The sequence below is a fragment of the Taudactylus pleione genome, unplaced genomic scaffold, assembly GCF_031769625.1.
Source record: "Taudactylus pleione unplaced genomic scaffold, aTauple2 ptg000066l, whole genome shotgun sequence".
NCBI lineage: Eukaryota > Metazoa > Chordata > Amphibia > Anura > Myobatrachidae > Taudactylus > Taudactylus pleione.
This window is the reverse complement of record NW_028284468.1, coordinates 6,426,063-6,442,581: the sequence shown is the minus strand read 5'-3', so window position 1 is coordinate 6,442,581 and position 16,519 is coordinate 6,426,063. Positions and strand designations below refer to the sequence as shown.

Genomic DNA, 16,519 nt, shown 5'->3' with positions numbered 1-16,519 from the left:
TAAAGAAAGTAATTTAAATATATCAGTCTGGAAAGAGTTACAGAGCCATTTCTAAGCATCTGGGACTCTTGCGAACCACAGTGACAGTTACCTCCAATTGGAGAAAACTAAACCTGGGTACACACTTGCCGAAGTGTGTACCCAGCGATGTGACGCCCGACCACACGATATATCGGGCACTGGCTCCATCCACTATGCCAGCGTCAGCATCTGGGTTGTTCCATTGGCCCTACATGCAGGCCGATTGAACAACCCAAATGCACAACCTGCTAGTGCGCAAATAGTGGGTACACACTGGCCAAGGTGAACAATATGTCGGCCCGATCTGTAGGATCAGGCAACATATAGACTAGTGGTGAAACTTTCCAGGGGTTTCCGGTCTACCAAAATTTCTCCAAGAGGACATCAACAATTCACCCAGGAAGGTGGGAGTAGAGTAGATGTGATGAGCATTATTGTGGCTAGTACAGATGGGAGTAGGATAGGTGTGAGTGTTGTATTAGTGATGGTAGTGCAGGTGGAAGTAGGGTAGATGTGAATGTGCATTAGTGTAGTTAGTACAGGTGAGAATAGGATAGGCGTCAGTGGTGCATTAGTGATGGTAGTGCATGTGGGAGTAGGGTAAGTGTGAGGGTGCATTAATGTGGGTAGAGCAGGTCAGAGTAAGTTAGGTGTGAGGGTGCATTACTGTGGGTAGTATAGGTGGTAGAACATTAGTGTGGTTAGTATAGATGGGAGTAGGATAGGTTTGACAGGGATTCAGTGAGTAGTACAGGTGGAAGTAGGGCAGGTGTAAGGAGCATTATTGTGGGTAGTGCAGGTGGGAGTGGGTTAAGTGTGATGGTGCATTATTGTGGGTAGTACAGGTTTGAGTAGGATAGGTGGGTAGTACAGGTGGGAGAAGGATACATGTGAGGGTGCATTAGTGTGGGTAGAGCAGGTAAGTTAGGTGTGAGGGTGCATTATTGTGGGTAGTACAGGTTGGAGTAGATTAGGTGTGAGGGTGCATTATTGTGGGTAGCACAGGTTGGCATAGGATAGGTGGGTAGTACAGGTGGGAGGATACATGTGAGGGTGCATTAGTGTGGGTAGAGCAGGTAAGTTAAGTGTAAGGGTGCATTAGTGTGAGTAGTATATGTGGGAGTAGGATAGGTGTGAGGGTGTATTACTGTGGGTATAATTGGTGTTAGTAGGGTAAGTGCCAGGGAACACCAGTGTGGTTAGTACAGAAGGGAGTAGGATAGGTGTGATGGGGAATCAGTAAGTAGTACAGGTTGGAGTTGGGTAAGTTTAGGGAGCATTATTGAGGGTAGTGCAGGTGCGAGTAGGGTAGGTGGGAGTGGTGCATTAGTGATGGTAGTGCAGGTGGGACTAGGATAGGTGTGAGGGTGTATTAATGAGGGTAGTGCAAGTGGGAGTAGGGTATGTGGGAGTGGTGCATTAGTGTGGGTAGTGCAGGTGGGAGTAAGATAGGTGTGAGGATGCATAGAGTGCGGGTAGTGCAAGTGGAAGTAGGATATGTGTGAGGGTGCATTAGTGTGGTTGTGCAAGTGGGAGTAGGATAGGCGAGGATGCATTAGTGATGGTAGTGCAAGTGGGACTAGGGTAGGTGTGAGGGTGCATTAATGTGAGTAGAGCAGGTCAGAAGAAGTTAGGTGTGAGGGTGCATTAGTGTGAGTAGTGCAGGTGGGAGTAGGATAGGTGTGAGGGTGCATTAATGAGGGTAGTGCAAGTGGGAGTAGGGTATATGGGAGTGGTGCATTAGTGTGGGTAGTACAGGTGGGAGTAGGATAGGTGTGAGGATGCATAGAGTGCGGGTAGTGCAAGTGGGAGTAGGATAGGTGTGAGTGGTGCATTAGTGATGGTAGTGCAGGTGGGAGTAGGGTAGATGTGAGGGTACATTAGTGTGGGTAGAGCAGGTGGTAGTAGGGTAGGTGTGAGGGTACATTAGTGTGGGTAGTGCAGGTCAGAGTAGGATAGGTGTGAGTGGTGCATTAGTGATGGTAGTGCAGGTGGGAGTAGGGTAGGTGTGAGGATATAATAGTGTGGGTAGTGCAGGTGAGAGTAGGATAGGTGTGAGTGGTGCAGTGTGGGTAGTGCAGGTGGGATCAGAATAGGAGTGAGGGTACATTAGCGATGGTAGTACAGTTGGGAGTAGGGTAGGTGTGAGGGTACATTAGTGTGGTTGTGCAAGTGGGAGTAGGATAGGTGAGGATGCATTAGTGATGGTAGTGCAAGTGGGACTAGGGTAGGTGTGAGGGTGCATTAATGTGAGTAGAGCAGGTCAGAAGAAGTTAGGTGTGAGGGTGCATTAGTGTGAGTAGTGCAGGTGGGAGTAGGATAGGTGTGAGGGTGCATTAATGAGGGTAGTGCAAGTGGGAGTAGGGTATATAGGAGTGGTGCATTAGTGTGGGTAGTACAGGTGGGAGTAGGATAGGTGTGAGGATGCATAGAGTGCGGGTAGTGCAAGTGGGAGTAGGATAGGTGTGAGTGGTGCATTAGTGATGGTAGTGCAGGTGGGAGTAGGGTAGATGTGAGGGTACATTAGTGTGGGTAGAGCAGGTGGTAGTAGGGTAGGTGTGAGGGTACATTAGTGTGGGTAGTGCAGGTCAGAGTAGGATAGGTGTGAGTGGTGCATTAGTGATGGTAGTGCAGGTGGGAGTAGGGTAGGTGTGAGGATATAATAGTGTGGGTAGTGCAGGTGAGAGTAGGATAGGTGTGAGTGGTGCAGTGTGGGTAGTGCAGGTGGGATCAGAATAGGAGTGAGGGTACATTAGCGATGGTAGTACAGTTGGGAGTAGGGTAGGTGTGAGGGTACATTAGTGTGGGTAGAGCAGGTAGGTTAGGTGTAAGGGTGCATTAGTGTGAGTAGTACATGTGGGAGTAGGGTAGGTGTGAGGGTGCATTAATGTGGGTAGAGCAGGTCGGAGTAAATTAGGTGTGAGGGTGCATTAGTGTGAGTAGTATAGGTGGGAGCAGGGTAGGGGTGAGGATGCATAGAGTGTGGGTAGCGCACGTGGGAGTAGGATAGGTGTTAGGATGCATTAGTGTGGGTAGAGCAGATGGGAGTAGGATAGGTGTGAGTGGTGCATTAGTGATGGTAGTGCATGTGGGAGTAGGGTAAGTGTGAGGGTGCATTAATGTGGGTAGAGCAGGTCAGAGTAAGTTAGGTGTGAGGGTGCATTACTGTGGGTAGTATAGGTGGTAGAACATTAGTGTGGTTAGTACAGATGGGAGTAGGATAGGTTTGACAGGGATTCAGTGAGTAGTACAGGTGGAAGTAGGGCAGGTGTAAGGAGCATTATTGTGGGTAGTGCAGGTGGGAGTGGGTTAAGTGTGAGGGTGCATTATTGTGGGTAGTACAGGTTTGAGTAGGATAGGTGGGTAGTACAGGTGGGAGAAGGATACATGTGAGGGTGCATTAGTGTGGGTAGAGCAGGTAAGTTAGGTGTGAGGGTGCATTATTGTGGGTAGTACAGGTTGGAGTAGATTAGGTGTGAGGGTGCATTATTGTGGGTAGCACAGGTTGGCATAGGATAGGTGGGTAGTACAGGTGGGAGGATACATGTGAGGGTGCATTAGTGTGGGTAGAGCAGGTAAGTTAAGTGTAAGGGTGCATTAGTGTGAGTAGTATATGTGGGAGTAGGATAGGTGTGAGGGTGTATTACTGTGGGTATAATTGGTGTTAGTAGGGTAAGTGCCAGGGAACACCAGTGTGGTTAGTACAGAAGGGAGTAGGATAGGTGTGATGGGGAATCAGTAAGTAGTACAGGTTGGAGTTGGGTAAGTTTAGGGAGCATTATTGAGGGTAGTGCAGGTGCGAGTAGGGTAGGTGGGAGTGGTGCATTAGTGATGGTAGTGCAGGTGGGACTAGGATAGGTGTGAGGGTGCATTAATGAGGGTAGTGCAAGTGGGAGTAGGGTATGTGGGAGTGGTGCATTAGTGTGGGTAGTGCAGGTGGGAGTAGGATAGGTGTGAGGATGCATAGAGTGCGGGTAGTGCAAGTGGAAGTAGGATATGTGTGAGGGTGCATTAGTGTGGTTGTGCAAGTGGGAGTAGGATAGGTGAGGATGCATTAGTGATGGTAGTGCAAGTGGGACTAGGGTAGGTGTGAGGGTGCATTAATGTGAGTAGAGCAGGTCAGAAGAAGTTAGGTGTGAGGGTGCATTAGTGTGAGTAGTGCAGGTGGGAGTAGGATAGGTGTGAGGGTGCATTAATGAGGGTAGTGCAAGTGGGAGTAGGGTATATGGGAGTGGTGCATTAGTGTGGGTAGTACAGGTGGGAGTAGGATATGTGTGAGGGTGCATTAGTGTGGTTGTGCAAGTGGGAGTAGGATAGGCGAGGATGCATTAGTGATGGTAGTGCAAGTGGGACTAGGGTAGGTGTGAGGGTGCATTAATGTGAGTAGAGCAGGTCAGAAGAAGTTAGGTGTGAGGGTGCATTAGTGTGAGTAGTGCAGGTGGGAGTAGGATAGGTGTGAGGGTGCATTAATGAGGGTAGTGCAAGTGGGAGTAGGGTATATGGGAGTGGTGCATTAGTGTGGGTAGTACAGGTGGGAGTAGGATAGGTGTGAGGATGCATAGAGTGCGGGTAGTGCAAGTGGGAGTAGGATAGGTGTGAGTGGTGCATTAGTGATGGTAGTGCAGGTGGGAGTAGGGTAGATGTGAGGGTACATTAGTGTGGGTAGAGCAGGTGGTAGTAGGGTAGGTGTGAGGGTACATTAGTGTGGGTAGTGCAGGTCAGAGTAGGATAGGTGTGAGTGGTGCATTAGTGATGGTAGTGCAGGTGGGAGTAGGGTAGGTGTGAGGATATAATAGTGTGGGTAGTGCAGGTGAGAGTAGGATAGGTGTGAGTGGTGCAGTGTGGGTAGTGCAGGTGGGATCAGAATAGGAGTGAGGGTACATTAGCGATGGTAGTACAGTTGGGAGTAGGGTAGGTGTGAGGGTACATTAGTGTGGTTGTGCAAGTGGGAGTAGGATAGGTGAGGATGCATTAGTGATGGTAGTGCAAGTGGGACTAGGGTAGGTGTGAGGGTGCATTAATGTGAGTAGAGCAGGTCAGAAGAAGTTAGGTGTGAGGGTGCATTAGTGCGAGTAGTGCAGGTGGGAGTAGGATAGGTGTGAGGGTGCATTAATGAGGGTAGTGCAAGTGGGAGTAGGGTATATAGGAGTGGTGCATTAGTGTGGGTAGTACAGGTGGGAGTAGGATAGGTGTGAGGATGCATAGAGTGCGGGTAGTGCAAGTGGGAGTAGGATAGGTGTGAGTGGTGCATTAGTGATGGTAGTGCAGGTGGGAGTAGGGTAGATGTGAGGGTACATTAGTGTGGGTAGAGCAGGTGGTAGTAGGGTAGGTGTGAGGGTACATTAGTGTGGGTAGTGCAGGTCAGAGTAGGATAGGTGTGAGTGGTGCATTAGTGATGGTAGTGCAGGTGGGAGTAGGGTAGGTGTGAGGATATAATAGTGTGGGTAGTGCAGGTGAGAGTAGGATAGGTGTGAGTGGTGCAGTGTGGGTAGTGCAGGTGGGATCAGAATAGGAGTGAGGGTACATTAGCGATGGTAGTACAGTTGGGAGTAGGGTAGGTGTGAGGGTACATTAGTGTGGGTAGAGCAGGTAGGTTAGGTGTAAGGGTGCATTAGTGTGAGTAGTACATGTGGGAGTAGGGTAGGTGTGAGGGTGCATTAATGTGGGTAGAGCAGGTCGGAGTAAATTAGGTGTGAGGGTGCATTAGTGTGAGTAGTATAGGTGGGAGCAGGGTAGGGGTGAGGATGCATAGAGTGTGGGTAGCGCACGTGGGAGTAGGATAGGTGTTAGGATGCATTAGTGTGGGTAGAGCAGATGGGAGTAGGATAGGTGTGAGTGGTGCATTAGTGATGGTAGTGCATGTGGGAGTAGGGTAAGTGTGAGGGTGCATTAATGTGGGTAGAGCAGGTCAGAGTAAGTTAGGTGTGAGGGTGCATTACTGTGGGTAGTATAGGTGGTAGAACATTAGTGTGGTTAGTACAGATGGGAGTAGGATAGGTTTGACAGGGATTCAGTGAGTAGTACAGGTGGAAGTAGGGCAGGTGTAAGGAGCATTATTGTGGGTAGTGCAGGTGGGAGTGGGTTAAGTGTGATGGTGCATTATTGTGGGTAGTACAGGTTTGAGTAGGATAGGTGGGTAGTACAGGTGGGAGAAGGATACATGTGAGGGTGCATTAGTGTGGGTAGAGCAGGTAAGTTAGGTGTGAGGGTGCATTATTGTGGGTAGTACAGGTTGGAGTAGATTAGGTGTGAGGGTGCATTATTGTGGGTAGCACAGGTTGGCATAGGATAGGTGGGTAGTACAGGTGGGAGGATACATGTGAGGGTGCATTAGTGTGGGTAGAGCAGGTAAGTTAAGTGTAAGGGTGCATTAGTGTGAGTAGTATATGTGGGAGTAGGATAGGTGTGAGGGTGTATTACTGTGGGTATAATTGGTGTTAGTAGGGTAAGTGCCAGGGAACACCAGTGTGGTTAGTACAGAAGGGAGTAGGATAGGTGTGATGGGGAATCAGTAAGTAGTACAGGTTGGAGTTGGGTAAGTTTAGGGAGCATTATTGAGGGTAGTGCAGGTGCGAGTAGGGTAGGTGGGAGTGGTGCATTAGTGTGAGTAGTGCAGGTGGGAGTAGGATAGGTGTGAGGGTGCATTAATGAGGGTAGTGCAAGTGGGAGTAGGGTATGTGGGAGTGGTGCATTAGTGTGGGTAGTGCAGGTGGGAGTAGGATAGGTGTGAGGATGCATAGAGTGCGGGTAGTGCAAGTGGAAGTAGGATATGTGTGAGGGTGCATTAGTGTGGTTGTGCAAGTGGGAGTAGGATAGGTGAGGATGCATTAGTGATGGTAGTGCAAGTGGGACTAGGGTAGGTGTGAGGGTGCATTAATGTGAGTAGAGCAGGTCAGAAGAAGTTAGGTGTGAGGGTGCATTAGTGTGAGTAGTGCAGGTGGGAGTAGGATAGGTGTGAGGGTGCATTAATGAGGGTAGTGCAAGTGGGAGTAGGGTATATGGGAGTGGTGCATTAGTGTGGGTAGTACAGGTGGGAGTAGGATAGGTGTGAGGATGCATAGAGTGCGGGTAGTGCAAGTGGGAGTAGGATAGGTGTGAGTGGTGCCTTAGTGTAGTATAGGTGCTGAGTAGGGTAAAATTTGAGGACTGTGGGAGAATGTGATCAGGTATAGTAGGCAAACCCATAGATGGGTAATCCTGCTGCGCCAATCTTACGGATCTGTCCAACCTTTTTATAGAAACATTGGTGGCAATATATGAAAATTATTCTAATGATGAGTCATTGAACTTGACAACACATGGATTTAGACAAGATTTCACCAATCATCTCTCTGGTTGTGTGCCCGGCTGACGTCTGATTTAAGGTCAGCTTCAACTGCATTTTTCCAACATGCCCAATATTGGTCCTATTGATTCTAGCGGATGATTACCTGGCATGGCTGTTGATTTGAGGTCATATTGCCAACTGTCCAACATCAACTGCGATCACAAAGCATATGGGCCAGATTATCAATCATTCCTCTAGCGTAATCTGACTGGTTTCTGTGTGCAACAGTATTTCTGCAGATCCTGTACCTGCTGCCCATCATTATTGGGCTCATGCAGAGCTGAACATGTGCATGTAGGCAGAGTGTATCTTGCATGTTTTCATATTACGGATGCTTGTGATGCTTTTGAATGCAATGCCAAAGACAAAGCTGAAAGTAAGACTAGACAAGCAGCTAAATCACTAACTAGTGCAGGTTTTAAGGATTGTACACAAATGTTATAATCAAACTGACTGAGGTACTAATTAAGTCATCTGTGCTTAATGCGGGATATCTTTAAACCCCCCCCCAGAAACACACAGACTTCGCAGGGGGGGGCTTCTCCTCCACATATACCCTACAGCTGCTGAATAAGAGTCCCAGTCATGTTCTAGCTTACAAAATGGTATGCTTGGTTGGGCTACTACACTCCTCCTACACAATAATTTAATTTAGTTTAAGATATCGAATACTACCAAAATAAATAAGAAGCCTCATCATTTTCAATACATACATGCGTACATGCAGATATACACCAATACATGGAATTAAACGTGTGCGCGTAGCAGTAATCGCTATAATGACTAAATCGGACCAACGACAAATGCAGAAATAATCTGTCCCATTGGTTGTAGATTACCTCATCTATAACATTCTTCAAAGTCACTTTCAGATAATGGTTGCCAACAATCTTCATGGTCTCATCCATACAACGAGTAGCTAGAGAGTTTCCCCGGAAGATGGTATTGACTTCTCTGTAAAACAAATGGTTAGCTTAAGAAGGATCAAAGTGTTTGTTAATGGAGACATCTCAACCACTTAAATGGCCCAGTTGTACGGGATGCGACGCCAGCCAGCTGGGTTTTCATGGACGTTGTTGCATCCCATACCACTGTGCCATCCCCGCTGCGTGCCCAAGGCTCTTAAGGATGTAACAGCTGCTATCAAACGTTCAAGGAGAGGAGTTTAGATGCCATAATGGGATCTAATGACACTTGGTGCTGGGGGCGTTTATGTCACTAAGGATCTAGTGCATTGGGGGGTAAGAGATAATTTTACAATGGGGTCCTATGGACACATGGGTTGTGCAAAACAACCCCTGGGTATTTTTCTAATAAAATATTTAATTGCATTTCTAAAAATCTTTTTAACTTAAATAAATAAATAAAAATAAACAACATTGTTTGAGGGCCTTTAAAAATGTAAGCTAAGTGGTTAATGTATAGCTTGCTGAGTACGCACTGTGTGTCATTCAGGTCAAGTTGTGCAATGGTCGCCACAAACGGCACTAGCTTCTGGTGGTGGAGGAGGAGACGGACCAGAGGGAGAACAGCATCATTCTTATCTCTGCAAACCTCTCCTAGGATGAAGGCAGCGGATGCGGTGATGGGCTGAAACAGAGAGGGATATAGGGATATGAAGCAAGACGGGTATTTACTTTATCAGTTAAAAAAACTTGTTTACCAGGAATTTAGTTTGTCTAATAAAATCAGCTTTCTAGTAATATTCGAACATCTTTTTATTTTCTTATTATACGAAGGAGCTATTTCAGCGGCCAAAAAAATAGAAGGCAAGCGGAAAGTTATATTTTAATTTTATTTTTATCGCTCACTTTATAGCCTGTGACATTTACCTGTATGTCTGGGGAATTCACCATCAGCTTTCTGAGAGTGGTATAATGCTCGGAGGTCAGCACGTAGTCCTCTGTATAACTGATGCTCAGTCTCAGAGACCCTGGATCGTCATACTTTGAGGATTTGCTTCCATTGTCTTTAGGCTGGAGAAGATACCTGAACACAGAGAGATCGATTCAATTACATGCCAGGGGGCGAGTTGCCGTTGCAACAGCACAGAAACTACAGCAACTGAAGTCGTCCCCCCTCACGGCTCGATCTCCCCCCAGACTTGTGGATTTTTGTACGCAGCTCTACAGTATGGAGGCGTAAAAGCTAAACACCTGTAATCGTTTTAGCTGTCTGCCTATTGCCTCTTTAATATATTATGTGATCTGATGTGAACTGACCACTGAGAAATGAATAGGGGACTTGGCGTGCATTTTCACTGACCCCACTGCACGTCAATACATTTCTGCTATAAATTAGGTACCATCTACTGTATGTGCCTGTAACCAGCAGTGGGCTCAGTCTGCCATATATAGAATTAATTTTCGTTATCTTGAACACATTCTCTATACGATTGTTTTTCTAATATTTGGCTGCATGTTGTGATGATTTATTGATTTTAATTAAACTAATAAAGGTTAAACTTTATTTTTACAAGCGTATGACCCAAAGTGGGTGCTATTGCTATTGTCATGTAGTGTTAGTAATACCATATCAGGGACGCCTTGAAGTGGTTGGTGGCTTAGCCATATGTTTGCAAATATATGTAAACTGAGATCTTTGCATTGCTACGTTCATCTAAGGTGTAAATCTCATTTACCGGTCCACTATAGTGTGCTGAGGGAATTCTGTATTGTTTTTTCTTGTCTAGAATAGCCGCACCCCTGCAAGCACCTGTAGTGGACCAATAAATACATTGGTCGCAGCGTGAGAACTGGAGCACTCTGACCAATCAACATAGCGCCATTCATTCCTATGGAGAGTGTCCCTCTCAGTATCGACAGTCACATGGGTTCAAGGTTTTTTTTTTGCCAAGATGCCTATAGGGAATAAAGAGGACAAATTCCTTTGGAATTTGGGAGTAATAAATGGTAAAATGAGGGGTGTGTATATGTGTGTGGGGTTTCAATAAATGACTTTATAATGTGATGTGACCGGGCCTTTTATTTATTTATTAATTACAGGTGGACTACAGGAGCCACTTAAGGTTCTCCAAGTGCCATCAGGCCCTGATAGCCTTGTTGGAACCCAACAGTTCACCTGCAGAGAACAGTATTGTTATTAATCATATTACCACCATACCAGGGTACAGAGAGCTTTGCTGGTTGTCGCTAGGGAGGGGGAACTACCATTTATGTGAGGTTCACACTTTCCTAGGGATGGCTGAAATTATGGCAGGGAGACCCCAAGCTGCATGTCTCCCTGCAGCCATTTGGTGAAGATTAGGGAGGACCTCACACAGTTTCTCCCCTCCTTTTATTTTTTATTACCAGTTTAGGCTTAAAGTCTTTGGTCTGGTAATCAATTTGGGGGAACCCCACTCAACTTTAAAATTTTCAGGTTTTACCAGTTTTTAACAGAAAAGCCGATCTGCACAGTGCTGTGTAGAAACTTGTCTGCCAGAAGCTGGGCATTTATTTGGGCGGGTTTAGCGGTGGTTTTGAAACCCGCTGCTTACTAAACCTAGCCTGACTATTCTTGTAATAGAAAAAAAATAGACGATGCTTCAATGTTCAATTCTATTCTAAAGTGTGGTTTCTCTGCAGTATTCCATCAGTTTAGTCTTTAGTAAATTTGCAAATAGCAAAATGGTCACATAGTAAATATACTCCAGAGAGCCAAAAAGTATGCACACAGGTGTAACCAGGGGGTTAGTGTTTTAATTTCTACATAAGCATATAAGTTGTAATACCTATATCTATGTTGGGCCGCCTTACAGGTTTCAAAAGGAGACTGTATTCATGCATTTCTATTGTGCATACTTTCAGAGAATGGTCACTTCACCTTTAGGGTCAGACTAGACCTAAATTGAGAGGCCTACTTGTACCTGACATTAGCAGAGATGTAAAATGGGCCCTTAAGACCTTACATGGTGTTAGCAGCAGAGAGTGAGCCACATTCCATAAGAATGAGCACTGTAAAAGATGTAGAGATGCTAAGCATTATGGGATTCTGACAGTGATGCCGATATACTAGACAAAGGGGTTTTGGAAGATAATGTAACTGTAGACATCCTAGGACATATCATTACTGTATTTATTTGTCTTGGTATATGTTAGTGCTTACTGTGCATGTACAAGAGATAAGAACGGTCCATTCTATTTTGTACCAACCAGTGCTTGGTACTCAGTAGGGTATATGGGCTTAATATCTGGAAGCCAACACCCAGACTATGGCATATAAAGCAAGACCCAGACAAAAAGCCCTGCAGCCTCTACCAGGACCTTGGGTACTGCAGTACATCATGCTTGCTTGTGTATATGGACTGGGGCTCCTCGGATATGAACTACATCTTATGAAGAAGATGATACACTGGTGCTGTCTGAATACATAGTGAAGAGTTGAGTATATACTCTGTTTGATGTTTGTTACTTGTAATAAAGGTGTGTTGATTTGTACTCGCTCAATTGGTTACGTGTATAACTATTAACTTTGATCAGAATAAAACCCACCGTATACAACAGAGTTAGCTCATTATACAATGTAACAGTCACCAGAAGTGGCCACCACCATTTAAGCTGGGAGGGAAGGTGCGCACATTACTGCTCTAGAAGGGAGTAACATCCAAGCCCCAACTGCTGCCTGTCCCATCCGGTTATCTGCCTCCACCTAAACCTGCATAATCTGCCAAAGCTTCAAATACATTGCCATATTGCACTGAAATCTCATCTACCCATCATAACCATGCTAAAAAAAACACCTCAATTATCCCTATCCTGTGCGATGTTAGCACTTCAGTACACATCACCTTTTGGTCAAAGCAAACTCCAGTGTGCTACTGTATCATCTTACCAAACAAAAGCCCACTGAGCACTTACCTATAAACGGATGACATGCACCCATTACCCACATTTCTCCTCCCCTTACATAATGGTGCTATAATTTACCAGCTACCTGTTCATAAACTGATCTAGATAGCCCACTGCACCCTACCACACACAGTCTCTGCATTCTCTCTACCATCCTTCCACAATGCAAGAAGCACACATCATAAAATTCCCCTCTTCCACATCCCAAGATATTGGCCCTTCAACAGCTCAAACACAGACAGCTAGTGTAGAAACTGTGAGAGTGTGTGTCTAAGAGTAGCATAGTAACTGTGTATGCACGTATTTGTGTCTGTATGTATAGAGGGAGGTACAGAGAGCAGGTATGTGTGAATATGGGAGCCCAGTGTGTGCAGACCTAGGGATGGGTGGCAGTATGACAGAGAACAGCAGAAAATAAAACATACAACACTTTGGGGGGGGGGGGGAAATGGAATTGTCTTCTGTGTGCATACTGCCGTATGTTACATTACCCACATATCAGTAAGTTTTCTGTGCTCCTCTATAGGATGCTTGTGTATCAGTGGTCCGGGAGATACTGCGGAGAATGTAATATCCCCCTTAGCTGGCAGTGAAGGTTTATCTGTAGGAGATAATTACCATGCTCTGTGGGATGAGTCACTCCTCAGAACCCTCACTGAGATTCTTAGCTCTCCAAGGAACACATCCTGGGCAAGATTTCCATTGTTCCACAGATCAACCCTAGAAAAATGATGGGCACAATACAGCATAAACAATTTACATACTATAAAAAGCGGTCATAAAGGGATTTACCCAGTACCTGCTATTGGCATCATATCACAAAACAAAAATTCACAACTTCAGGCGACAATCATACATATTTACTGAAGAGATGTATCATTAGTCCAAGTATCACGTCAGCACAATATTACAGATGCATGTTTTTAATGGAATAACCAAGAAACCAATGCACTTTACAGAGGGGTCAGTAAACTGTAAACAGGAATCTAAGCAAAAGACAGTTTGGTACATGGCAAGTTCTTTAGAGGAGAATGCTGAGTCGTCCAAATTAATAACCCAACACGAATAGATATTCAGTGTTGTGGTATCAGATAAATAAAAGCTCAGTGTGTGTGCAATAAACTGACAAGCAATACACATAAAACATTATATGTTTGCATCTTACTGATAAGGAAGCAAAAATAGTCTATTGAGGATCTTGCTTGGTGTAAAACAAAGCCTGCATGTGACAGGCACCCACGCATCTCTCAAACAAGACATTGCTCAATAGATGAAATGGTGACAGCTCAGATCATGTTACAAAGCAGCTTCCAAGCTGGCAATTACACTCAAGTCAAAACACTCTCATCAGTTAAACATTGGGGAGTGTAGCACCCGACAAAAGCAGAGACAGCGTGTGAGTGTAGAATATAAAAGCATGATTTGTAGGAACACATCACAACCAAAAACACTTTGCATATAAACTCTTGAACAAATCACATGCAGTTAATACGCCCGCACTAAAAGGTTAAAAGTAAACTGCAGCAGGAAACCGATAACCCCTTTGCTGCCAGCAGATCTGCATTGCTCTACAGTAAAATGTCCTCTCTGGCAGTGAAGGGACAGACAAACAAGAAATATGCAGACACATGCTGGTCTCGCTGCTTACCATCCAGGACATGTCTGCAGTAACAGCACAAACACCACAAAGGAGACAAGAAGATTGACAGGTGAGAAAGTAATATACAGAGGGAGAAATCTCATTACTAGATAATAATGGGACTTGATGGCAGCACAATCTGAATATATGGTGTATCACAAGAAAAAATGTATTGATACCATAAGTGCATAGGGCTTCCTTGTCGAAGAGCTGCATAATTTATTATGCAAGTTTGTATGGATATTGGATATACTGAACCTTGCTGATGACACATGCATACATACAAGTCTTTATGATCTAATGAATGGACACAACAGGTAGGCATGGGAGTAAAAAGACTTAAAAATAATGGCACAACCGCTGCTAGTACTACTTCCATTGTGTTGTTTGCATTACCGTGTTATATGTGGAAGTTTCCAGGACAGGAGATATAGGTATATAACACACAAATAAATATAAGTATAAATAGTGACCTCTCATATCATTTCAGTGCTCACTAAGAAAGACTGCATTAAAAGGAATTACGTGCTGGATCTTTGCAATATTAGAGAGAGATAACTCGGCAGTCTTCTCGTACCTTTATATAGGCACCTTGCTGACTTCCAATAGAATTTACATTTTCTGTATTATGCCATATCATTTAACTGTGAGACCATAAGAGCTAATGGGTATCGTGATCGGCCTAAAGAAAGAAAATGGCAAAAACATTACTGCTTCAATCACAGCACGCACGTGGGAAAAAAAACACATTTATTTCAACTTTCATCAACATACACACGTATGTTCACATGAGACAAAACAAACCTCGATTAAAGTGACCTTAAGGAGGGCCCACAAACTCATTAAGACTTATACGGAAACATTCATACACATTCCTAGGTCTGAACAAGCGCTACGCAGCAGCCACTATATACTGTACATGGTTGAATGAAAGGATTTGAAATACAAACCTTACTTCAAGTTTCTCAATATCTTCTTCCTCCACTTGGAACTGGGACTTCTTAGTGTAACTGCTCGACCTTGTCACCTAAAAAGAGAATTTGGTTATTGCTCTCTATTCTGTATAACGGTCATCCACATAGCAGGGCTCTCTATGGAAAGGGTAATGGCATAGTTGCATTCATACTTGGCCAATACAAGGACAAATAAAAAAGCTGAGCTGTTAACACGTTAAGTAAAAGGGTGACTCCTAACTAACTATGCTATTACATAGAGTACAGCAGCGCCTGGAAACCAAATATCCCCATTCAAAGGCTACTAAGGACTATATAGTAACACCAAGGTAAGTATCTTTTGTTGAGTTGGTGAAGCAGCTTAAGGTTAGCATCGCAATGGCATTAAAGTTGTGTGTTGAAGATGCATTTACAGTGTAAGTCAGGCGCATGTACATGTACATAAAAATAAAAGCAATGTATTTGCATTTTTCATTAGTTTTTTTTTGCAAGTTGTTTTTTTTAAGATGCCTGATTGACTCTAGTCAATGGAGTGCTGGGTAAATGCAATGAGATGCAGTTAAGCAGTGATTTCATGTGCGATTCTGCAGGCATTTGGTTTGAACAAAAGAACATCTCCTTAGACCAGGGCCTGGCCAACCTGTGGTTCTCCAGCTGTTGTGAAACTACAAGTCCCAGCATGCCTTGCAACAGTTTTAGCATCCCCTAATAGATAAACTGTAGCAGGGCATGCTGGGACTTGTAGTTTCACAACAGCTGGAGAGCCACAGGTTGGCCAGGCCTGCCTTATACGCATGTTTAAAAAACGCATATTTAATACTTGTAAACAACTACATAAGCGCAGTGAAGTTTATAGCCAATTATAATTGTGATTTAATAAGTGATAAAAGACAACGCATTGTAAATGTTCTATAATGTCGCTATAGAAAGGACTGTGTAAGATGTCTCAATTCACCTCAAAATAGAACTTCTCATAGAACTGTGGATTACTAGTTTTCTTCTTCACTTTGGTTTTCTTTTGATCATTTCTGAAATCAAATACAAATGAATGAGAAACTGCAGTCATAGGGCAGTATTCACTGGTTTTCGCCGGCAGTTCTGCTTGCACCCTCCTGAGGTGGCGAGTAAATATGTGCGATAAATCCTAACCAGGACGGGTTTAGACATTGTATACGACTAAACCCGGTCTAATTTGTTGCGATAAGCACGATAATTAATGGGCGCTCAAAAGCAATTGAATTGACATGGGGATTGTATCAGTTCGTTTATCGGTCATGATTAGGTTTTATCAAATGTATAGTGGTTGAAGTTGTAGCAGATTTTCAAAAAAGGCATAAAATATTATTTGTATGATATTTTTATGGGACTTGTGATGTAACGCCAGAGAGGGCCTCATGTTCGATCACTCATTCGTTATACAAAGAGCAAGACAGACAAGGGCGTTTAGTTGATTAATAATCCATACATACAGAATGACATGTATTACGTAAATGGGTTTTATTTCACCGTACACCCTGCACCCCATTATAATATGCCTGTGTGTCTGGTATACTTCAGAATTACAGTACACAATTCATACACAATATAGTCTGTCTATGTCTGGACAGTGTTAGTAATACATAAAATTGCATTTGCAATGTACAAGGTAAATAACACCAAATGAAAATACAACATGAAAGTACTAATCAAGTTCAAATCAATACAAACATTTGTTGTGTTCCCCTTTAAA

The 16,519-nt window shown here is 44.2% G+C and overlaps 1 protein-coding gene across 2 annotated transcripts in view; it reads right to left on the bottom strand.

The window, feature by feature from the left end:
- The window catches only part of RASA2 (RAS p21 protein activator 2), a 175,159-nt gene that overhangs the window by 80,720 nt on the left and 77,920 nt on the right, over positions 1-16,519 (bottom strand). For both annotated transcript variants that reach the window (XM_088466606.1, XM_088466600.1), the window contains exons 7-12: positions 15,746-15,818; positions 14,788-14,864; positions 12,817-12,918; positions 9,181-9,337; positions 8,790-8,938; positions 8,188-8,302 (exon numbers count right to left, since the gene is read on the bottom strand). In XM_088466606.1, the coding sequence (XP_088322732.1) occupies positions 8,188-8,302; positions 8,790-8,938; positions 9,181-9,337; positions 12,817-12,918; positions 14,788-14,864; positions 15,746-15,818 (673 nt within the window). The remainder of the gene's footprint in view (positions 1-8,187; positions 8,303-8,789; positions 8,939-9,180; positions 9,338-12,816; positions 12,919-14,787; positions 14,865-15,745; positions 15,819-16,519) is intronic.